Below are 24,692 nucleotides of genomic sequence, written 5' to 3' on the forward strand. Positions count from 1 at the left end.
AAGGGGTTCTCAACTTTTTCTTTCTGAGACCCTCCCCACAAAACATGCTATAAAAAACTCCCCAGCCAACCCAACTCTGTGCCAAAATAACTGGTTTTCTGCATATGAAAGGCAGGGCCGGTGTTAGGGGGTAGCAGGCAGGTAATTGCCTGGGGCCCCATACCACAGGGAGCCTTGTAAAGCTACATTGCTGAGGCTTTGGCTTCAGCTCCATGTGGCGGGAGTCAGGGCCCTGGACTTCAGTCCCAGGTGGTGGGGCTTCGGCTTTCTGCTCTAAGCCCCAGCAAGTCTAACACTGGCCCTGCTAGGCAGCCACCCTGAAACCCGATCACAGCCCCCTAGGGGCCCCTGGCCCCTTGACTGAGAACTGCTGCTCTATAAACCACATCTCAGATCCTGCCTCCTCTGTCCAGACCACAAACTTTGGGGCTCTCTCCTGACTACTGCAAGCTCCACCTCTTTAGCCTCCTTGACATCCAATCTGTTCAAAATGCTGAGCTGAGAACTCTTTTCCTGGCGACCTGACCATGTCAGCCTCTTTTTAATCCCCTTTTCCACCACATTAAATTCAGGCCTCTTGTCCCACCCCACTTCCAAGGCACTTTCCAGCTGACCATCCCTACATCTATCCACTCATGTCATTGCACAACCCTCACCCCTCCACTCCACCGTGCTCCTAGGCTCAGCCTCTTTACAGCTTATTCCACATGTCTCCATGCTTCTACAGCACAGAACACCCTTGCTGAACTAGTCTGTAAGGAGCGTACCCTTTCCTCAACACGCGCTTCTGTGATGCCTATATGCAATTAACCAACTAACAGTTAGGCAGATGGCCACCAGGGGCAGGTTTTATATTTATACTTCTCCCTCCCCCATCCTGTGTCTGTTACTCAGGGATTGCATGTCCCTCTGCATGCAAACCCCTAGCTGTACATCCACAGAATTATGGCTCAAACACATAAAGGATACTGTCTTCTCTGCTTTTGTCCTGTGTGCTCTCCATTCCAGGCAAGGCAGCTGCCACGCGTCGGAAAAGCTGAAAGAGAAAGATAAAATGGATTAAAAGTGTAACAACATTTATGACAATGTGTTCCAATTCTGCTGGACAAAATAGCACGACTTCATACGTGCCTATTATCTCAAAATCTGCACTTGCTACCCTAAGAGACCAACACCCACAGTAACCTTTGGATCTGGGACACCAGGAAATGCGCACACTCATTAACTCTGGAAGTTAAATTAGCTGGACTCACTAGTTACGTATAACAGTTAAACAATCCATGAATGTCTTTGGAAACAAGGAACTCAGTGTGGGAGACAGGACCCACGAGTTCCAAACTTGGTGACCTTAGGCAAATCACTTCTCCTCGGACAGTCTGCCCATGTGTACATGAGAATTCAGAGCCTCCCAACTCCATGGAAAGCTAAGAGTTAGTTACTGGTTACATGTCCAGAGCGACGTGCCATGCACTAGACAGATGCCAAGTTCTAGCAGGAGAACGTATGCCTCAAGTGTAGGGCGAGTCTGGCTCTTGCCATGCTTTGCCAGATGCGTGTTTGTCCTGCCCACTTACGCACACTTCTTGCTTCTAATTCATACCCATCCAACCACATTTCCATTGGTATGTCCAGCTATGTGGTGTCTTAAAGCGAGGGACTACGCTGAAACCTACCTTTCCCCCTCTTCTGTGCCTTCTACAATTAGCCAGTTTCTTTCCTGTAACGTGGAGTTCAGCTTTGTGCGGTGTATGCCAGATGGTGTTTCCCCAGGCCTCCAGACAGACAACAACCTGCAACCATTTGCCACTAGGGGCCTATGCAGGGCTGCCCAGAGGATTCAGGGGGCCTGGGGCAAAGGGTGGGGAGCTGTGGAGCTTGCACTCACCTGGCGGTGGTCCGAGTCTTCGGTGGCATTTCGGTGGCAGGGGGCCCTTCAGTCACTCCGCGTCTTCGGCAGCACTGAAGGGCCCCCCGCCGCTGATATGCCACCAAAGACCCAGACCGCCGCCAGGCCGGGCCCGAGGGCAAATCGCGCCACTTGCCTCCCTGGGTTGCTCTGTGCCTATGCCACTAATCCCATTCACTAGTCCACCGTCTATAACGTATTTCCTAACGTTATACATCGGAGTTCATGTGTGACATGGGAAATGTTTCCCTCATGCTGTGGAATTCTGATATTTTCCTGCAGGAGAATCATGTACTGAAGGATTGTGCCTTTGCTGAACCATGTTCTTCAGAGTCACTGGGAGAACCAGCCACATCAAGCAGATGAGAATGCACAGCCCTCCACAGCACCATTCTGTTTCCCCCAATGCCTCTGGGAATTACGTACAGACTCAAGTCTGAGCCTCTGGGGAGTGAAAAGAGAAGATGCATGAGATTACCTGTTTTTCCTCTTTCTGTAGCCCCTGCAGAACAACTCCAGCAAGAGCAGAGGACTGGATCTGTGCTAGTATACACAGCACACGCCCAGGAGTAGACACAAGAGTGAAACTGACACAGTGAGTCAGTTAAACTTTTACAATATTAACCATGATCTTACCAGGTATTACCTGCCTGTGTGTGGAGAGGTACCATGGGGCCTGGGCTGAAAGATTCCAGGTGCTTGGGAGTTTTGCAGTCAGTTGGCTGAGCACATACATGCAACTGCTGCTGAGAAGCCACAGACTAAAACCTGCAGACACAATGCTTCCTATAGAAACGGACACCAAGTATCCGAACCCCACGGTCATTGTCAGCCTTATAATTGTGTCCCTTTGAAGGCATCTCATTATTCTTTCACCGATCTCCTTGATAACACCAAGCTTTCCTCCACCTACTCCAATAACTCAGCTTCCGCAGGAAACTGAAGAACTTCGAGAGCTACTTTAAGACACATCTGGGGTGAACCTGTTCATGCTACGAATTTACTGCCTGTAAACAATGCTGAAATGAAATTCCATAAGACTTTGTTGGCATGACCAGGTATGCAAACGTTGCTGAAATAAAACGACCAACCCGTCACCTCTATCACATGTAGGCATGATCTTCCAGGGTAGGGCTACTCAGGGTATGTCTACACTACGGGATTATTCCGATTTTACAGAAACTGGTTTTTTAAACAAGATTGTATAAAGTTGAGTCACGCGGCCACACTAAGCACACTAATTCAGTGGTGTATGTCCATGTAGCGAGGCTAGCATCGATTTCTGGAGCGTTGCACTGTGGGTAGCTATCCCATAGTTCCTGCAGTCTCCTCCACCCATTGGAATTCTGGGTTGAGATCACAACACATGATGGAGCAAAAACAGTGTCGCGGTGATTCGGGTAAATATCGTCACTCAATCCTTCCTCCGTGAAAACAACAGCAGACAATCATTTCGCGCCCTTTTCTCTGGATTGCCCTGGCAGACGCCATAGCATGGTAACCATGGAGCCCGTTTAGCCTTTTTTCACTGTCACCGTATGTGTACTGGATGCTGCTGACAGATGAGAAATGCTGCTATGTAGCACTGCAGTACATTTGCCTTTGCAAGGTACAGAGATGGTTACCAGCCCTATTGCACTGTCTGCTACTTTGGAAATTGGTGATGACAGTTACCAGTCATATTGTACCGTCTGCTGCTGTCATGGATGCTCCTGGCTGGCCTCGCTGAGATCGGCCGGGGGGGCATGGACAAAAATGGGAATGAATGCCCAGGTCATTCCCTTCTTATATTTTGTCTAAAATAGTCAGCCCTGCCTAGAACATGGGGCAAGTCTACTAGAGAGCCAGAGCACAGCTGCTCCAGCTCAGAGCCCCAGCTATCTCGCAGAAATGATGAGCTGCATGCCATTCTAAGGGTGCCCCTGCAACAACCCCACCCATTGCTTCCCTCCTCCCACACCCTCCTGGGCTACCGTGGCAGTTATCCCCCATTTGTGTGATGAAGTAATAAAGAATGCAGGAATAGAAACTGACTTAAGTGAGATAAAACGAGGGGAGGCAGCCTCCAGCTGCTATGATAGTCCAGAATCTCTATTAGACATGAAGGGGGAGGGGTGTGAGAGGAGCTCAGCCTCCAGCTGCTATGATAGTCCAGAATCTCCATTAGACATGAAGGGGGAGGGGTGTTGAGAGGAGCTCAGCCTCCAGGTGCTAGATAGTCCAGAATCTCCATTAGACTGAATCGGGGGGGGGGGGGGAGGAGGAGAGAAGAGGAGCCAGCCTCCGGCTGCTATGATGAGACGGTACCAGCCCTTTGCACCATCTGCCAGGACTGAATCTCCAGGACACAAAGCTTAAAAGAAGAGATGACCAGGAGTCATTCCCATTTTGCCCAGCACCCCGGCCGACCTCACCGAGGCCAGCAGGAGCACTCACAGGATGATGATGACGACGACTACTATCAGTCATATTGTACCATACCATCTGCCACCGGGGAGGGATGCTGCTGTTCAGCACTGCAGTACCCCGTCTACCAGCAGCATCCAGTAGACACATGGTGACATTGAAAAGAGGCGAGAAACGATTTTTCCCCCTTTTCTGTGTGTGTGTGTGGGGGGAGACGGTAAATTGACAACATATTCCTGAACCACTGGCAACAATGTTTTTGACCCTTCAGGCATTGGGAGCTCAGCCAAGAATGCAAATGGTTTTCAGAGACTGTGAGAACTGTGGGATAGCTGGAGTCCTCAGTCCCCCCTCCCCTCCCTCCATGAGCGTCCATTGTTCTTTGGCTTTCCATTACGCTTGTCACACAGCACTGTGCTGAGTCCCTGCTGTGCCCTCTGTCTATCATAGCCTGGGAGATTTTTTCACTTCTTTGGCATTTATTCTTTTGTAACGGAGCTCTGATAGAACAGATTTGTCTCCCCATACAGCGATCAGATCCAGTATCTCCCATACGGTCCATGCTGCAGCTTTTTTTGGATTTGGGACTGCATCGCCACCTGTGCTGATCAGAGCTCCATGCCGGGCAAATAGGAAATGAAATTCAAAAGTTCATGGGGCTTTTCCTGTCTACCTGGCCAGTGCATCTGAGTTCAAATCGCTTTCCAGAGCGGTCACAATGGTGCACTGTGGGATATCGCCCGGAGGCCAACACCGTCGAATTGCGGCCCCACTAACCCTAATCCGACATGGCAATACCAATTTCAGTGCTACTCCCCTCGTCGGGGAGGAGTACAGAAATCGGTTTAAAGAGCCCTTTATATCGATATAAAGGGCTTCGTTGTGTGGATGGGTGCAGGGTTAAATCGGTTTAACGCTGCTAAATTTGGTATAAACGTGTAGTGTAGACCTGTGTTTGGAGTCTGCCCTATCTCAGTTTGTCATTACTGATTCATTGGCAGGCTGCTACAAGGTGTGCTGCCAAACTAACAAGTGATATAAGAGAGGCATTAGCAAAACATGTTCCCCCCACAGCTCCTATCAACATCTCATCCCTGTTCTTGAGGGATCAGCGTTCACGTCGCACTCGGTCCAAGCTATGGAAGCTAATGATCAAATCTGGTGATGAATCCTAGTCATGTGGCACCTGAAGCACATTGCATTTCTGCTAAGAAGGTACCATCTCAAAAATCTCCTTTATGTCCGTTCAGTCCTTAGCCAATGGCACCAGCACATGTGCAATGTTCACTAGGATGTGAACCGAGAACAGGATAACTTATTTCATGCAGGCCCAGCCAGATTCTGATGGCTGAAGCACCAACCTGGGATGGATTTGAACCAATGACCTAGAAGAACAAAACTTTGGGGCTGGTCTCTATGTCCTCCCTCAATTCCCCTGAACCATCCAGTCAGTCAGACCACTGATAGATTTAACTGAGTTCTCCTACACCAGCTACGATAAAGCAATAAAGAGCAGCCACTGACAACAAATACCGACAAAGCACATCAGCTTATCAGATGCTTAACAATACTGTCCATCAGCAGTGGATGGGAGGCAGGCAGGCAAGGAAGCCTACAGGATAAGAAGAACAGGCATTGAAGTGTGAATGGATGGAAGGACTTGCTGATCAGGAAATAATTAAACCAATTTGGCATATTAATCCACAGAGGAACTAGACTTAAGTATCCCGCCAGTTTGAGTTCTGGTGTCAAATTGACCATCTGATAGGATCTTCTCACTCCTGTCTCACATCCGTTCATCCACCTCTGCTTCCCAAAATAGAGTCTTGCCAGCATAATTCATACATAACTGCTAGGAAAAGCAGCACTGCCTCCAATGCATTTTTCAAAAGGCCATTTTTTAAACTAGAAAGACATTGGCACTTTGCCTGGATCACGGGAGGAAGTCGGGGAGAGAGAAAGTCTCCCTCTTTCCCGTATGATCAGCAGGATTTTCATGGCCATTATGACCAAATCATTTGTGGACAGCCCTGCCAAGCCCATTACTTTTATTCATATTTAAAGAGGGATTCGGTCCGCTCTCTCAATGAAAAATTGATCCTCCTCCTCAAGAGGCGAAATCTTTACAGTCAGTGATCCAAGAAGCTACTTAAGATCCCATCTCTTCTTCCTCTGCCAGTCTTAAGAGTCTAGTAGTATTATATTAGTGCCCACTGCTCTTCCAGAACTGAAATGCCTTATTCTCTTTTGGTAATGACTTTGGGATAAGCCAAACATGTGGTCACATGTTACTGGCAGTGTCTGAATTCCCTCTTTACCAACTCATCCTTTCCTGCCTAGCATTTCATTTGTTCTCCAAGCATTCACTACCAAGCTGGTCAAATTTTACATTGAAGGCAGCAATGTGCTTTTTCAGTTGAGTCCTGTAATGAATACCTCCCTCCAGCAAGGAATGCAAATCTCAGTTCACGGCTGCCACCTTCATGACTGGCCTCTGGATGCACAACAGTCCTATAAGATAATCTAGCCTTTTCCGGGGCAGGGGTGTTTCATCACCACATTGCAATACAAAACTGACATCAAACTCGTATCAAAAGGCCCACAAGTTTCTTGCCAGGATCATCCCGTTGTCAGGGGAGGTTGCAGCCTTCCCACCCCTGTAAAAGAATCATTAGAAGCTGGCTGGCTCTCAGGTCTTGGGGCCTCTGCAGGGCCAGATCTCTGCTGAAGTAAGTCCTGCAGCTCTGTCTCAGACACAGTGAACGTGTTTCTTAGGAGCTGAAAGTGTAGTCACCTCTAAAAATTTCACACAAGAAAAACTGAACACAGATGGCAAGATCCTCAGGGCAGGGAAATTGCCTTTAAAAGCACCATGAACACTTATGATGGCTGTATAAATAATAAACTGAGCTGCAGGCAATGTAGCCTAGCGATCACTTCTGATCAACAGGATGCTCTCAGAATTCTCAGCCCTGGAACGACACAGAGAAGGTGAGAGAGTCAGACGGAGGTGTCAAAAGAGAAGGTGCTGACACAAAATTAAAAAGCAGAAAGTCCCCAGGCCCAACAGTATCAAGCCAAGCGTGCGAAAGGAATTTAAGAATGAAGGGCCTGAGCGGCCAACCAAAATATATATTAGCAACCACTGAACTCGTTCCATACTGGCAACAAGGAGTCTGATGGCACCTTAAAGACCAATGGATTTATTTGGGCATAAGCGTTCGTGGGTAAAAACCCCATTTCATGCTCGGTGTTTTTGTGGCTACAGACTAACATGGCTACCCCTGATACTTGATACCATACTGGAGGGTGCCAAACTGATCTGGAGGCAAGTTGGGCAGTCACCCATCCCTTGCTGAAGCATTTCATTTGCGAAGGACATGCATCAACCACCACAAAAACAGAACGGTTCCTTTAGAACTTCAAGGATGCTTTACTTCACCCTTCACTTCAGGCACATTTAATCCAGATTCTCAGATAAAAGAGTGTATCTACTTTTGTGCTTTGATCTCTGGTTCCTTGTGTGTTGCTGGAAAGCAGTGAAGAGCTGGAAAGGGTGCAGAGCCTGGGCTCATTCCATTCATCGTGCAGCCACAGAGGTCCCTTGCTCCATAGTGTGCCACTAGCATGTTATGGGGCTGCCACATCTCATGGCTGCTCTCTGGCCTCTTCTGCCAGAGAAATGCAGGGAGTGGGTTCTTGGGACCTGAGCATGGCAGTCTGGCTCAACTGCACTTATGTATTGTTCAAGACAAGGACAGAATTGACCTCTTGGCTTCCCATCCCAAAGAGACTTTGTGGGGCTCCCCTCCCAAAGTAGTGGCTCTCCCCCTTCAGGCCCGAAAACCCCATTTGGTCTCCAGGAGGAGAAAAGCAACATGAGCCCACAAGAAAATAGTGCATTTAACAGAGCCCTTCCCGTCTGGAGAGGAGTGGAACGCGTGTTGGTTAAGCAGAAAGCTTTGTTCTCCAGTGGTTCATAAGCAATCAAGTACCTGACTTGATTCAGAGGCATCTGGGGCAGTTGGAGGTACAACCGTTTACAGTCAACGCAAACAGGTGGAAAAGGTTTGCACCAGAAGATAAACTAGCTTGGAAGCCTGGGCACATGAGATTTTTTCAATTGCCTTGGTTCCACCTGGTGGTTGCATGTCCCCATCCTCACCCTGGGAACAGCTCTAATAAAGAAGCTGATGGAACAAGTCTCGTCCAGTCTCCTAGCTGCAGATTCCACCAAGACTCTTTCTCTCTCAGGCTTCTGTTCTACTCCCAGATCTGTTCAGGGCCCTCTCCAGACATGCAGATTTCTAAAGGTATGTAGGCTCTGAACTCCTGTTAAAATCAGTGGGGGCTAGGCTCCTAAATACTTTTAAAAATCTGAGCTCCAGTCCATACACGTGACAGTCTTCCTGGCTTGGGAAAGGAGGATATTCAAAGGAAAACAGGGGATGGTGAGCAGCATTTGACTGCCTTCTGGCTTGAGGGAAGAGATTCTCCTTGTGCCTGTTGCTCTTTCGTGCTCCTGTGTTTCACCCCCTGCCTTTGAAAGGTGCCAAGTATATGCAGCTGCCTGTGAAATTCCAAGGTCTGAGAAAATACAGTGACTGCTGATGTGGATATGGAAGCTACTGTGAAGGAATAAGGTCTCTGTGTGTGAGGCTGCTTTCTAGCCATCCTACTTTCCCTAATTGGATTTATGCACACGTGCTCTGGCTGATAAGCACATGGTTCATAAAAGCGAAAGTAGATTTTCTTAGCTGCCAAATTCCCTTTTTTTAGTCCAATAAGGTTTGTTAAAAATGTAGTGAAAGGTATAATTGTTGTGCCTTGCCAGACTGTAAAGAAGGGATTGCTGTATGAAACTTATCCTGGCTGTCAACAGCTGGCTTTAAATGCCATAATCTAATCAGTTCCCATCAACATTCATTTTTGAAAAATGTTAATTTTTGACTGAATTTATGACTTTGACTTTCAGTGCTAGTGACTATTGCTAGTGTGGGAGTGAGAGAGAGGACTCATATTCCGCATGTCAGTAACACCTTCCTTCCAGGGATCTCAGAGCACTTTAAACAAATCAGTAGAGTGCACTGGGAAAGATGGATTCTCCTAAGAGCTGAGGCACAGAGAGATTATATGATTTGCCCAGTATCCTACAAGAAGGCTGACAGAGCTGAGAATAGCAGCTATTTGTTGGTGTTCTTTATAGATCCTATTGTGGTAGGGCCAGATTTTCTAAAGAGCTCCACACCCACAGTTGGGGTCAGACTTTCAGACAGGTTCAGCTCCTATTTAGGAACTGGAATAAGTGGATAGATTTTCAAGACTAGAGCATGTTGGGTGCTGAGCTTTTGAAAATGGGGACTGTAGGTGTCTAGCCTGCGGCCCCTCCGCTCCTTGTCCTGTGCTCTAACTACAAATATTCTTCATCCTCCCATCCTTTTTTGTCTTGCATCTGGTTAATTCTCCTGAAAATAGCAGGTGAACTTGTACCTGGTTCTGTATCGCGCAGTGCCTAGCAAAACCAGATTGAGGTCTAGGATACCTTAGCTTATAAATGTTCATGTGTCCTTCTAGGTCGGGTTTACCTGGATTGCGAGTTCTTCCTCGGAGGTCCAATGCCTCCCTTCATCTTTCTCATCACTTGCCTATACATTTTATCTTAAAACCACTGCTGCCTGCTGAAGTACAAAACCGCTGCTCCTCCCCCCTTTCCTTACTCCTAGTTTGCATGTGGGGAGTGTCCAGTGGCTTGTTTTGTCTCCTTCTGGACTCTTTCCCAGCACTTGGATATTTAGAGGTTCAAGAGGGGGGGATAGGGGATGGTTGCCCAGTGGTTGGGGCACTAGCCTGGGACTTGGGGAAACCCAGGTTCAATTCCCAGTTTGGCCACAGACATCTCCTGTGCCTGGGGAAGTCACTTAGGTGTTGTGATTCAGATCCCCATTGTACAGATAGAGAAAATAGCAGTACCCTACCTCCCAGGGTAATTAAAGAGAGCAAAGTACTCGTACTACTCTAACAAGTACCTGAAATACATATCTGGGCGATAGGATTGATGATGACTTTGAATTTCCCTTTTCAGAAGTATGTACTTTGACCTGGCTGGTAAAATAGCCATAGGAAGGCACTTGAGTTTTTTTCACTTTGAGTGTCTCGTCATCCATTCTGTGAGCATCCTAACATCTTTCAACTGCTGCTGTACATCTAGCAGATTTATTGAGCTGTCCATAACCAGCAAATCTGCTTGAGTAGTTCAAATTATTTTTCTAATGTGCATTAACTTGCATTTGTCCACAGTGAATTTCATCTGCCATTGTGCAACCCATTTGGCTAGCTTGAAGTCCCTCTTGAGTTACTCAGGTTAGATGAACCTAAATCACCAATCACTCACTTGTCTGCAAATCTTGCCAGCCTGGTAGTTTCCCCCTTCCTCTCCTTCCCCTTTCTCCAGATCATTTAAGAATGCACTAAACCTTAATACGGATCCTTGCAGCATCCAGCTTTTTGCCTTGTGGAAAATAAACATTTTATTCCTTGTTTTCCCGCTTAGCCAGTTCCTCATGCTTGGCAGAACTTTATCCTTCTCCTCTTGGCCCCTTAAGTTTCTTTAACAGCTTTTTGTAGGATTGAAAGTCTGAATTATATCTGCTGGTTTTCTCTCTGCTTTTACTGACATCCTCGAATAATTCTGATAGGTTTTCTACCCCATGCCCGCACTTATCTTGGAGATCTGAAATTCTGTTTTCAAGATTCAGTGGTGTAAATCCGAGGCCACCCCTCGTGACTTTCCTAAAGAGAGGAACAGTGCGTGTGTGGCAGAGTAGCCCCCTGTGACCCAGAGGAACACGGAGTAGCTGGGTCTGTTTGTATATGGGATTTGGTTGAGTAAACTTGATGTGGAGTAATAGGGCTTAGTTCACTTGTGGGTTACTTGGGCTCTGCCTGTAATACAGAAGCCTTATTTTTGGAGCTCTGGGAAAGGCTTTCCCCCAGCATAGATCCTGAAGCCTGATGAGGCTTTTGGGACTAACAGGAAGATGTGAGAGCGGAACTAGGCCAGGTTAAAAAAAAAAAAAAAAAAAGAGTGGACTCTTATCTGAGAATCTGGATTAAATGTGCCTGAAGTGAAGGGTGAAGTAAAGCATCCTTGAAGTTCTAAAGGAACCGTTCTGTTTTTGTGGTGGTTGATGCATGTCCTTCGCAAATGAAATGCTTCAGCAAGGGATGGGTGACTGCCCAACTTGCCTCCAGATCAGTTTGGCACCCTCCAGTATGGTATCAAGTATCAGGGGTAGCCATGTTAGTCTGTAGCCACAAAAACACCGAGCATGAAATGGGGTTTTTACCCACGAACGCTTATGCCCAAATTTAAGTGAATCCAATTTCCCCATAAGAATGAATGTAAATGGAGGCGGGGAGGTTGGTTCCAGGGAATTTTTTTTTGCCATACAGCACAGTACTATAGTTGGAAGGTGCCCCCACAGACACAGCCCACTGGCACTGGAGACAATGAGGCAGGCAAGGAGGCTGAAGGCGCTGTAGGCTAGGAGAAGCATGTTGTGCAGCAGTGGCAGCTTCCCCTACTCTGCAAGTACCGGGGGGGGGGGATCAACCCTCAGCCCACCATGCCACCCCTTCCCCCAAGCCCCCACCTCCATTTACATTCATTCCTCCTCCCTCCCCTGCCTCCTGCCCATGGCAATCAGCTGGCTTGTGACCTTAAGGGGGCAGGAGAGAGGGGGGAGGAGCAAGGACTCAGCACACAGACTCCCCCCTGCCTCCTGCCCGCGGCAATCAGCTGGCTCACAGTGTTTGGGAGGCAGGAGAGGGAGCGGGAGCCTGCGTGTCAAGTCCTCGCTCCTCCCCCCTCCCTCCTGAACGCCGCAAACCAGCTGATTGCTGTGGGAAGGAGGCAGGGGGAGGAAGGAGAAGGTGCTGATCCACGGGGTCTGCTGGTGGGCAGGAGGTGTCATGGGGATGGGGAGCTGATGGGGGGCTGCCAGCTGTGGACAAAGCAGGCAGCCAAATGATGTTATAGTGAAGCATTGCACAACTCCAAATGGAGCATGTTCTGTAATTGAGCAGGAACGCAAGTTCAAAACAACTTTAAGCGAGAGAACATTAAGTGGGAAGTTATTGTATATGCTGGAGAGGATGGATGAAAGTACTCAACGTGTGGAACGCTACATGTGACGCCTTAAGGAATAGAAGTAGGGGCTCACCATGAATTTCAGGGATCTGAAAGGGATAAGATGATCCACCTAACCGCCGTTCCATTCACTCCTACTACATATTGTATTTGAGTCAATACCTATAGTCAAAAGTACAGAAAGCCACTGAAAGATCTACTAGTATAAGAATGTAAGTTTGTCTGCGTCCAAATAACTTTGTTTGCAAAGTTTTGTTCCAAGGTCATCCACTGCGCCAGATTTAAACTAAGCATTAAGTCTGAAGGGTTTAGATATTGGAACAGGATTTCGCCCTGAAAAAGACAGGCTGGAAGCAGGAGTAACATGCCAGGCCTTCAGGAATGACTATGGTGGCTGAAGGAGATATTGACAATTTACATTCAAAATTGTAACAATTAAAAACTGTCTTATATTACAACAGTTTGAGTAGACAAAGATTAGTTCACGTTCCCTAATCAATGTAATCGGCCACCATATTTTGCACCAAACCTCCATACTAAATGTACTGCTAAAATCTTCTGCAAATTTCCATCCTGAAATGGGCAAATTAGCGATTTGCCATTATTCTAGGCTTCATTTTTACTTCAGCTCTTGATATACAGTACTGATTGATCTAGAATTTTACATAAATGCATTTCATTATACATACCCAAAATATGCATTTCAGGACTAAAGTAATTTAACACTTGAATCAACTTCCTGTATGAAGATTAAGACAGTAATTATTCTGCAGAGCTAGCTCATATCACATTATTATGAACAGAAGTTATCAGCCATGGGAAGGTCAACCTTGATTGCCCCCATTCATACCGTCTTAGTAAAAATGGTGATTCATGCAGAAGGTCATAGGGGTTGCACCCATTCTGAGGTGCTGTTCATAACCTTCCCCATTTTTTGTCTGCGGAAGAATTTCTTTGACACTTTAGTAAGATAATCTGAGATCATTCAATGAAGGCAGCAGCAAAGAAAATGGAAAACTGAATGACAAATACTCTTTCTTGTCACACTTTCCTTTTGGGACCTGCTTCTGCAGTAGCTATTTATTGGGCGCTGAGGCAGAGTTTCTGGGCTTGCTTTGTTGAAGATCTAAATCCTATCTGCTTTACGAAGATCAAAACCCACCAAAAGAACAACTCCTCCTAAATTCTTGTCAAGTGCCCATCTGAGTGTACTTGCTTATACTGACTTCACTTACAGCTAGAGCTCACTTAAGCTTTCCTCTGTCCATTTCCACATGAAGATTTGACAGGTGTATGAATTATTAATCATCTGTATTATGATGGCACCCAATGCCATGTAATAGCCTCCAGTGATTTAAAACCACCTGCTCTGATTTGCTGAATACTAAACAAAAACTCTGCTGCATCCAAAAATCTTTAGTTTATTCAATAGTTTAAAAAAACCCATCCTATTGATGAGCCTTTGAAACTTTTTCAGAAAACAGAAGAAAAATTGTGTTCCAGGTTTAGCTAAAGTTAGTTTTACAAATCATTTTGCAATTAAGAAATTAAAGGCATTTGATATGTTTCTTAAAGTTCTCTTTCAGGGAAGGGACTACAACCAGCCATGCCAAACCCACAGAGTGTATGGGGGGGGGAGATCTAGTCAGAGTGTTGGGGTTCTTAGGGATTGGCTTGTTTTGAAATTGGATTAGCTTGATTTTTGTTTTTTTTTTTTGGTAAAAGTCGGGTGCTTGTTTACCACGTGAAAGCTGGCAACTGTGGCTACATCTACAGAAGTAGCTTTGTTGTGCTGACAATCCGCTTAGTAAAGTTCCTGAACGGTACAAAAAGCTAAAGCTTGCCCTCATATAATGCATTAAATGGATCTACCACCACCTTAATGACATACACTGTGGTCACCTCATTAAGTGCTTATTTTAGTTGCATCGTGTGTCATTTGCTCATGCGAGATCTATGCCCAGATGAAGCGCAGACACATCCTGTAAAAGGCTTGTTTATCCAGTGGCTTCTCTGGGTTATCATAACTGCACAGAGGACCCAGATGCCCCTGTCCAACACAGCTAGCTAGCTCGCTCTTGGAGATGTATGTTGTCTTCCTAGCCTGGACAGGGAGTCACAGTAACCTTGAGGAGAATATAAATTGGGTAAGTCCAGAGGATTTCTCCCCCCACCCTCCAAAGTGAGTGGTCACCACCATTCCTCATTAGCAGTGTAACCTGCATCCTCCAAAAGGCAGCCCCTTCCTAAATAACCACTTCAGAATATTCAAGGCTTCCCATACAATTGCCTTCGATTAGAAGCCAAACTCTGTTTGCAGAATGATGTTTGTTCGCCCCCGGGATGGTCACTTATATTCTATTTTGCTTAAGTATTTTGTGCTTGGCAAGAGCACGTAAAAATCACAGATCTGAAATACAGCAAAACAGCTTGATTTCTTACCATGTTTTTAACATTGAAATCGTGTAGCAAGCTAACTACCAGTAAAATATTATGTAATAAGTTACCATTTGGTGTGCAGGGGGCATTTAGTATTTGACATATTAATTTGGATACACAGTGTATACAAGACTAGGGTATATAACTGTGCAATAAGTTGATACAATAGAGTTATACAATTATTAATGTACATTGATTATTCTGTGCTTCATACATGAGCTGCTTTGCAGTTTCATTCCTAGATATCTCAACAGAAGAGTTCTACATCTTTTAACACCTCATTGCCCTTCACCATAGAGCTGCTTCTCAAGGATCTTAGAGGCAATAGGCAATATATGAGAAATGCCAAGTCAGTAAAGCAATTGTGTCACCATACCCCATCTTTGTTCTTGCCTCTGAGTGAACACGAATGGCTAACCCTTTGTTCACATTCTGCAATTACAGACACTTGCTACATGGGCAAGAAAAAACAAAAGGGATTTTATTGCATGTAAATACACAAAGTTAGTGCTGTAGCTTTTACTGCTTAGGCAGATTAGCTATTTGCCAAATGGAAAATTTATCTTCAGTAAAACAGGCAGAAAAAACTTCATTTGGCAGTTCAGCATTTAAAAGGTAGCAACTCATCTGAACGCTGCAGCACTGCAGAAAGCTGTTAGATTACCCTCCCCAACTTGAAAGTCTAGCAGTCTGTAATTGGAGGGGATGGGCTGGAGGTCAGAGAAAGATCATTCACGCTTGTAGTGCCTTCCATATAACTATCATTCTGGTGAAGCTTAATTATTCTTCCTATTTTACCCCAGGTGAAATGTAGTCAGGCTGACTTGTCCACAGTCCCATAGCAAAGCAGTGTCAGAGGTCAGAGAGCCTAGTCTTCCCACACTTTCAACCATGCTAACTAGTCCAATCAGCTTTTGAATACCCAGAGTCCTGTGGTTCTAATCAAAGACAAATCATCCATCCTTTCAAAGTGGATAAATAGGATTCCAAGCAATTTACTGCAGGTGGGTCTTTCAAATGACAGCTAAACACCCCACAGAGGTGCTGTCTGTGGACTGAAGAGTAGATGTTCCTCTAGGGTTCTTAGCCAGTTTCCTTATCTCTACCGCCATGGAGCATGTTGTACCCTGGTTCATCACAGGATGTAAGAATAGTCCAGCAGACTGAGTGCACAGCACACACCGCCCCGTCACTTACCTGTTTTACATTGTATCCTGCTTTTGCACTAGTTTCAATGAACATTACATTCAGCTCTTTGGCTTTCCTCTCTCCCTCCTCAATGGACACTTGCCTGGGGAAGAGAAGAACATTAAAGCAAATGATATGAACATCCTGACAATTAGGGGTTTGCCTCCAGCCCAAGAGATGTCTCCACAGTCCCAATACAGATGTAGTTATACCTGCTAGTCTCCAGCCACCGCGATAGGAAGGGGACAACATTTCAGAATACAAGCTGGGCTTCTACAGTGCACCTACCAGGAACGGTCTACATATACTCAATCCTGCCTCAGCATATGGGGATGGACGAGATGACCTATTAAAATCCCTTCCAGCCCTACATTTCTGTGGAGCAATACTCTAAGCTTTTCAGTAATAAAGCCAAGGTGGCCACTGGCCATTTTCTAAATTTCCTACCAGGAACTACACTGGTATGGCTTGATAAGAATTAAGTGCTCTCAGGCTGTGCTAACTAGCAATTATTCCCCTGTTTAGCTAAACCTTAACATGGTTATTTAACTTCTTTCAAAATAATTGTATGTAACCTGAAAGTATAAAAAACTGCTTAAGGTATTTAAGTTAAAGTATTTAAGTTTATTTTGTTTAAAGGAGCTAACGATCTTCCAAACAAATATCCTAAAGTCCTCAACATATAACCAACTTCTCCCTGAACTCAAGTTTATGAAACACCAGGGGTTAGCAATCTTTCAGAAGTGCTGTGCCGAGTCTTCATTTATTCACCCTAATTTAAGGTTTCGCGTGCCAGTCATACATTTTAACATTTTTAGGTGGTCTCTTTCTATAATATATAACTAAACTATTGTTGTATGTAAAGTAAATAAGGTTTTTAAAATGTTTAAGAAGCTTCATTTAAAAATTAAATTAAAATGCAGAGTCCCCAGACCGGGGCCAGGACCTGGGAGACAGTGTGAGTGCCACTGAAAATCAGCTTGCGTGCTGTCTTTAGCACGTGTGCCATAGGTTGCCTACCCCTGTGATATATCATTATGACACATAGGAAGCTAATATGAAAATTTACACTTATATTGTCATGTTCAGAAGGACATACTGCCATTGTGTATTTCTGTTTTAAAAAGACACTATTTTGTACCACTGTGTATTGCGAGATTAGCATAAATCCATTGTAGCAAGACAGCAGAATGTCCAAATGCCAGTGCAACTTCACATTAGTGCCTGAAAAATTTTCCCCCTAAAAAAGTACAGTAGGTACGACAAGGGGGGAAGGGGAGAGAAAAAAAAAATCACTCAGTTCAACAGAAGCTTCTCTTTTAAATAAAATTCTAAATCATAGAATCATAGAAGATTAGGGTTGGAAGGGACCTCAGGTGGTCATCTAGTCGAACATCCTGCTCAAAGCGGGACCAATTCCCAGAGAGATTTTTACCCCAGTTCCCTAAATGGCCCTCTCAAAGATCAAACTCTCAGCCCTGGGTTTAGCAGGCCAATGCTCAAACCACTTAGATTTTAATTTTAACTACATTAAAAACAAACTGCTTAAAGGAATATTCAAGATAATCATTTAAATTAGTCACCTGCGCTAAACCTAGATTATTAAACATTTTAAATCTAGTTTACTCTTTCACTGATGTTATTGGCTTTTTACATTTCACTTAGCTTGGACAATGAAGCTAGACTGGTTAATTTTACTCCCTGGTTCTTGTGGATGTCGCTGGTTCTGGTTTGCGCACGCGCGCACACACACACACACACACACACCCCACCTGTCCTGAGGGCTCACAACCAAGCCAGGAAATGTTTAAATAAAGTTTGAACTGATTTTTTTTTTTTTTTTTAAATCAAGAAAATTCTATTCACATCTGGCTTCAGCATATTTAAACAAACTAGATTTTGGGCCAAAAATAACAGAATCACTTTAAACAGAGCTTTCTCAGAGAAATCAACAGCAGATTGGCCATATGATTAAGAAAAATGTACAAAGAAGAATTATTTCTCCATACCTCTTATCTGCTAGATCTGTTTTATTTCCCACTAGCATAATGATGACATCACTGCCCCTTTCCGTTCTGACATCATCAATCCATTTTGTGGTTTGCTGGAATGAGTTTACATCTAGTAAGGAAGAGTGGACAAAGATGAGTGTCACTGTAAAATGTTCTTCCCAGATAACTGCCAATATAGCCATAAATCTTAATAAAAGCCTCACATTCTCTGGTAATTGGTGCATTAGGGCTATGTAGAATCAATAGATGCAATCCTGACCCCATGGAAGTCAATGGGAGTTTTGTTATTTATTTCAGTGGGTCTTGGATTTTACCCTTTGGCTTTAAATGCACCTGCAGTTGAACTTAAATCTATCCAATTATAAATGGACTTTTAATATCAGAGTGCAAATTATGAAGAGTTTTTTTATCACCACTTTTAAAGAACTGTTATTATTTCATTTTATTGAATGTAGGGCTTGTCTACAATATAAAATTGAGTCGACGTGCAGCCACTGCGGTAATTAAAGTGAAGGTTCACATTCACACCACGCTCCTTCTATCAGTGGTGCTCATCCCTCAGCAGGAGTTTCCACCAACTGAAGTAGGGCACTGTGGAGCCCCGCAGCCCTAGTGCTGACACCTCAGGCTGTCAGTGCTGGGGCAGGGAGGGCGCTGGCTCTCAGCCTCACACAGGGCTGGCACCCAACAGGTGATGTAAGTAACGCAGTGTCTACATGGACACTGTATCGCCCTACTACATCAACATAAGCGCTACGCCTCTCACGGAGGTGGAGTTAGTAAGTCCATTTAGTTGGCAACTTACATCGGCGGGGGCTCCACTGTAGTGTAGACACTTTACACCAGGCTGTAGTTTAGATGTAGTTTACTTACAGAATGGAGGCCTAATAACTTTGCTATTTAATCTGTACTACTTGTGACTTGAAAAAAACATTGAATATATGCATTATTAAGAGGGCCCTACTGTTTCAAGGATTTAAAAACCATTTAACAGCAATTATTACATTTCGTGTTGCTTAATCATTTTGTGATCACTAGTTTTAGGCTTGCTCTCCTAGGAATATTTAGCTTATGTAGTTACTAGCAACTCTTGTTGGGTTGATCACTGACCTCAAAAGAATTTCAGAACTGGTTACATTAAAACAAACATAAAAGGATCCTTTGGCACTTTACTAACTAAAAGTCCCTTCCAGATTCCAGCAGCTTTAGTAGAACAGGTAATGAACATCTACGCTGCAAAACAGGATTCTAGGAATAGGTATTAACTAATGAATATACAATAACCTTGTCTGCAAAGCTGTGTTCTTAACAATAACATCAATTGCTGTACCATTCAATTTAACAGTTAACATACACCTTGGTGATTGCAGCTATTGCATCTGAGATGCCAAAGTATTTGCCTACACTTAAATAGGGAGATCTCTGTGGTAACTGTTGGCTTTGTAATGGTACAGTGAAATGCTGTACGTCTTAACCATCTAAGACTTGATCACTTGCCAACAGCTTAATGGCATAAAGCTTTGCTTTAGTACTTAGCAATAATCATTACGTCAGTAGAGAAGTCCAAAATTCACAGCTATCATGCAATTTTAGCTGAATTTAAAATGTTTTTTTATAACAATTAAAATAAATTTACAAGGCAAGCCCTTATTCTTGCTATAATCTTCTAGAGTATTTATGACTAAGGATACACTCCTTTTGGATTTGGGTAGAACTGGACTATTTCATCCAGTCACTATTGATTTAAAATGAAAAAACCTCAGAAGGTTTATTTCTCCTTTAACAAAATTATTGCTCTTTACAAATTAAAAGCCAATAAATGAGGGTTGTTCTGGCCTTCTCAATCCATCTTCAGGGTGGAGGTGAGAAAGCACTAACACTTTAGCCCTCAAAAGTGTACATACCTTATTATGACATGAAAGAGTACATTATTACAAGGCTAAATCCCTAGTCATGGAGCTTTAAATACCAGAAAATGGAAGTGACCTATTAAGATAAAAACGTGGCATGTCCTTCCCCAGCCCACACCCAGATTTTGAGGACAATGGAGTGAAGCAAGCTGCACTTCTCAAATTGTCTCAATGGGAAAGCGCTAATTTAGAAATTCAAAAAGATATGCAAGCAAGTGATTCCAGCGTTTGAGACCAAGTCAAAGATGGAGAGGGTACCCAAAAGAAGAACAGATGAGACTAGGCCAGCCAGTGCTCAGGGCTTTGGGACAAACCATGTGATAGGAAAGGGTCATAAATGTATTATTTCAGCAAGAGAGATTGATAAGTCCATTTATACATCACTATAAACAGCTGTGATCAGAAGTGCCTGGTTTAAAAACTTGACTACGGTAAAAGGAAACACTGTTCATGCCAGGATGAAGACCAACCACATGATTGTGATGTGACATGCAGAGCTAGGCTAGAGAATGACAGAGCAGAGTATCAGAAATGCAGAATTCCCCCCACTCACTTGTGATATCATAAACAACAACTGCAACAGTGGAGTCACGAATGTAGCTAGGAATCAAGCTCCTGAACCGCTCTTGACCTGCTGTGTCCCATAATTGCAACCGTACCTAACAAAATCAGTCAAACAAGCAAGACAAATAAGAAAAGGTCAAACCCGGTGCAATATACCTACTTGTGATATCGTAAACTACTACAGCAGCAGCAGAGTCACGGATGTAACTGGGAATGAGGCTACGGAAACGTTCCTGACCCGCAGTATCCCACAGCTGCAACCTGATCTGTGGGATGGGAGAAAATTTAAAAAGAAAAAAAAAAAGAAAAAAAAGCCAAACTGCCACTAAAAATAAAGAGTAAATCATTTTATTGGATTGGTTTTTTTAAAAGCTAAATAAAAATATAACTCATGCAAGGGATTGTTTGGGACTGGGAGCAGTAGCAAACTGCCTCTCCTTCTGGCAACCCCCCAATCCACAGTGGTATCTAAGGCCATCTCTACACTTACAGCACTACAGCGGCACAGCTGCGCCTTTGCAATGCACGTGGTGAAGATGCTCTACGCCAGCGGGAGAGAACTCTCCCATCAGCAGAAAAACACCACCCCCATGAGCAGCATAAGCTATATCAGCAGGAAAAGCTCTTCTGCTGACACAGCGCTGTGCACACTAGTGCATAGGCGCTACTGCAGACATAGCCTGAGCTAGTGTATTCTTTGCCTAAAGGAGTCCAGAGGAATCTATATTTCCCACTCACTTCCCACCTCTTTGTATTTCAAAAGCCCCTTCCCACTTATAGAGGGTGGGCAACAGGATGGCTGAGTTTTCCAGCCAGACAGGACACGCAGGAAACCTGAGGTCAAGTGCCAATCTGCACATCCACCCACAGAAGGCATTTATGCTCTGCTGCCATTCTTCCTGGGGCCCAAGTACATCACTACCAGAGAGGCCTGTATGACAAGGGGGATGGAAGAATCACATTTAAGACCACTTCTAAATTCAAGTCTTCAGCTGCTGCCAAGCCACTGGAGTGGCTACTAAACTAACATGCTTTTTCAAGGAGGATGAATGCTAATCATTCAGCTGCATGTAAGGTTAAGCCATAATGCAAAGTAACAGAGATAAATACAGATGACAAGGATGAAATTCTCTTACCACTTAGATTCTGAAAGAAAATACAAGATGCTCTATAAACCAGCATACATACATACATACACATACATATAGAAAAACATCGAAGGGCCTGAACTGCTTTAGGAAAAGCACGCTAATTTGTCAGATCACTTAAAATGCAATCATATTTATTGTGAGTTTACCCAATACCATCAGCTTGTGCAGAGTTATACAACTTGTGTTCTACAAATACATGCCCCACTGCTGTATTTCTTAATTAAGGATGTGAGCTAATTTTGGACCACGGCGTTAATTTCTGTGGAACATTGGCTTAATTTCAGAGACAGTACTGTGCTAAACAGAGTAAACTTGCATATATTTATGAGTTCTATCTATTCTGCTGAGTTGGGGGGACAGACTGGCAGTTCGAGTTATGATTCAATTTATATTCAGCTCCCAGCCATATTAGGAACTTTTGGGGGTGCTCCTTTTCAAAACCCCATCTAACAGCAGACTCTTTAAAACCTTCCCTGAGTCATGAACTTTTTCCTCCTTTACTCCCCAAATTCTGTATCACGTTGCCTATTCAAATCAAGAATGATTGAATATGGCTATTTCAAAACTTGTGAAAAACCTCAAGTGGCACACACACATTTCCCTACATTCCCAGGTTGCCTCCACAGCACAGCCTAGAAGCAAGGGATCAAGCCTGAGTCAGCCACTGATCTTCTGCATGGTAGCAGGATGGGTTTCTTCCAGACCTCCAGGCCACTGCAGAACTCTGAAGGATGCTCACATTGTGACAGATTACAAAACATACCAAGAATAGCAGATTCTTTCAAGTGACCACAGAAAAATCATGCAAAATCTTACTCACTGTTCGATCCTCCAGGTACATGGTTTTCGATAAAAAGTCAATGCCAATTGTTGCCTGTAAAAAAAATCGTGTCAGATTTCAATAAAAAAACAAAACAGGTGTAATCTGTTTCTCTCACGGGTATTCAATAATTATCATGCTAGACTAGATCTGGCACAAGCTGATCTGAGGGCCAAACTTATGGGATATGCTTTCCTTCAGTGAGATTTGTAAGCAAGATACAGGTTAGGCTTTTTCCACTTTAAGCCTCAAGACTCTTAAGCACATCCCTAAATAAAAGATACTGGCAAAATTAGTGCCTATTAGTAGCATAAGATTACAGCATAAAAAGGACATATTTGTAATTAAGTTAACCACAGTTTGTACACAACTTTGGTCATTTATTCTACAGACACGAATACGACAGCAGGGTTTTCTTTGTTCCTTTAGACATTATTGGAGCATAGCAATAGAAATCCTGATGCCAGCTTAACCAAAATGGAGGGAAAGGGAGAAATCGTGTTAAAAACAGCTCTGGTAGCACTGATCCCCAGAATTCATTCCCTTGGTGATGCTGCGTTTAATATTTAGTGCAGGATTGGGAAACAGCGCTGCAGCTTTGTGTATTGCAGGTGTGTGACTGACCTGGGACTGGGGCGACTAACACTACTATGGCTTTAACAGAGTGACCCCTTGATGCAGCAGTACCATTAAACGGTATCAATGAAGCCCAGAAGACAAGTTGAGTCCCAGCAACCTGGTATTAACTGAAACAAAACCATTACGGGTCTAGTCTTCCTCAAGATCTGGTATGAAGGCTTCATCCTAAAAATCAGAGGAACCCCTATTCCAAAAATGCTTCTGCACCATAAGATCCCTTTTTATGGTAGGCATTCTACCATCTGCCAGCCACACTTTCCAATAGGTTGGGTGACAATCTAATGCAGGGGTAGGCAACCTATGGCACGGGTGCCGAAGGCAGCATGCAAGCTGATTTTCAGTAGCACTCATACTGCCTGGGTTCTGGCCACCTGTCCAGGGGGCTCTGCATTTTAATTTAATTTTAAATGAAGCTTCTTAAACAGTTTAAAAACCTTATTTACTTTATATACCACAATATTTTAGTTATATATTATAGATTTATAGAAAGAGCCCTTCTAAAAATGTTAAAATGTATTACTGGCAAGTGAAACCTTAAATCAGAGTGAATAAATTAAGACTCGACACACCACTTCGAAAAGGTTGCTGACTCCTGATCTAATGGGTGGTTTTCATGCAACCAGCCAGTTGCAAAAGGAAACTGACTAACATTGCATGATCCAACTCAGTTTCCCTCTGCTGCCTGCTGCAGTATTTGATGCACAAGACACTTCCTCACTAGAGAAAGCCAGCAGCTTGGGAGGAAGGCCAGAAGGAGGTATATGAAAGAAATGAGGTTGATTTCCAACGCTGATGACCCAAAAGCTTTTCCATCATCAAGAATTGCGAAGAATCCCAAAGTTTAGAGGTGAGCAGATGAAATATACCAGCAGTTCTCAAACTGTGGGTCGGGACCCCAAAATGGATCAGGACCCTGTTTTAATGGGGTTGCCAAGGCTGGTGTTAGACTGACTGGGGCCCAAGTCCCAGCCCAATCCACCTGGGGCTCAGACTTCGGCTATAGCCAGGGGCGGTGGGTCTCAGGTTACAGGCCCCACGCCTGAGGGTGAAACCCTTGGGCTTCAGCTTCCCCCCCCCCCCCCCCACTCTGGATGGTGGGGCTTGGGTCAGCTCACACTTCAGTTCCCCCCTCCTGGGGTCGTGTGTTATTTCTGTTGTCAGAAGAGGGTCACAGTGCAATGAAGTTTGAGAACCCCTGAAATATATATATTGAGGGACCCAGTAGACTGGTACATTAAAACATTTCCCTTCCACTGCTAAGCAAGCTACAAGGTTTTGATAAACAGAAAAGCTACATTAAAGTTTGCCTCAAGAAAGTTTCCATTCTCCCTGATGTTTTACGGATTTCCCTATTCAATTAAACAATATTTAATAGAGAAAAGCCTTAAGATCTTGCACCACACACAACCCAGTGTGGCACCAAAAATTCAGATTGATCCAGCTGGAGCCACAGTAAGACAACATCCTGGTGACCAGCATAGTTTTTACAATAGGTTTCGTAAAAAGGA

The 24,692-nt window shown here is 44.3% G+C and overlaps 1 protein-coding gene across 2 annotated transcripts in view; it reads right to left on the reverse strand.

Annotated features, from left to right (window-relative positions):
• Nucleotides 1-24,692, reverse strand: part of RAB6A (RAB6A, member RAS oncogene family) — a 40,888-nt gene that overhangs the window by 11,299 nt on the left and 4,897 nt on the right. Inside the window, exons 2-6 of one of the 2 annotated variants that reach the window (XM_032796402.2) lie at nucleotides 22,546-22,599; nucleotides 20,564-20,669; nucleotides 18,098-18,209; nucleotides 16,098-16,191; nucleotides 970-1,036 (exon numbers count right to left, since the gene is read on the reverse strand). In XM_032796402.2, coding sequence (XP_032652293.1) covers nucleotides 970-1,036; nucleotides 16,098-16,191; nucleotides 18,098-18,209; nucleotides 20,564-20,669; nucleotides 22,546-22,599 — 433 coding nt within the window. Of the gene's footprint in view, nucleotides 1-969; nucleotides 1,037-16,097; nucleotides 16,192-18,097; nucleotides 18,210-20,563; nucleotides 20,670-20,734; nucleotides 20,841-22,545; nucleotides 22,600-24,692 lie in introns of both variants that reach the window. The other variant, XM_032796401.2, reaches the window with a different exon arrangement.

Source organism: Chelonoidis abingdonii, chromosome 1 (genome assembly GCF_003597395.2).
Source record: "Chelonoidis abingdonii isolate Lonesome George chromosome 1, CheloAbing_2.0, whole genome shotgun sequence".
NCBI lineage: Eukaryota > Metazoa > Chordata > Testudines > Testudinidae > Chelonoidis > Chelonoidis abingdonii.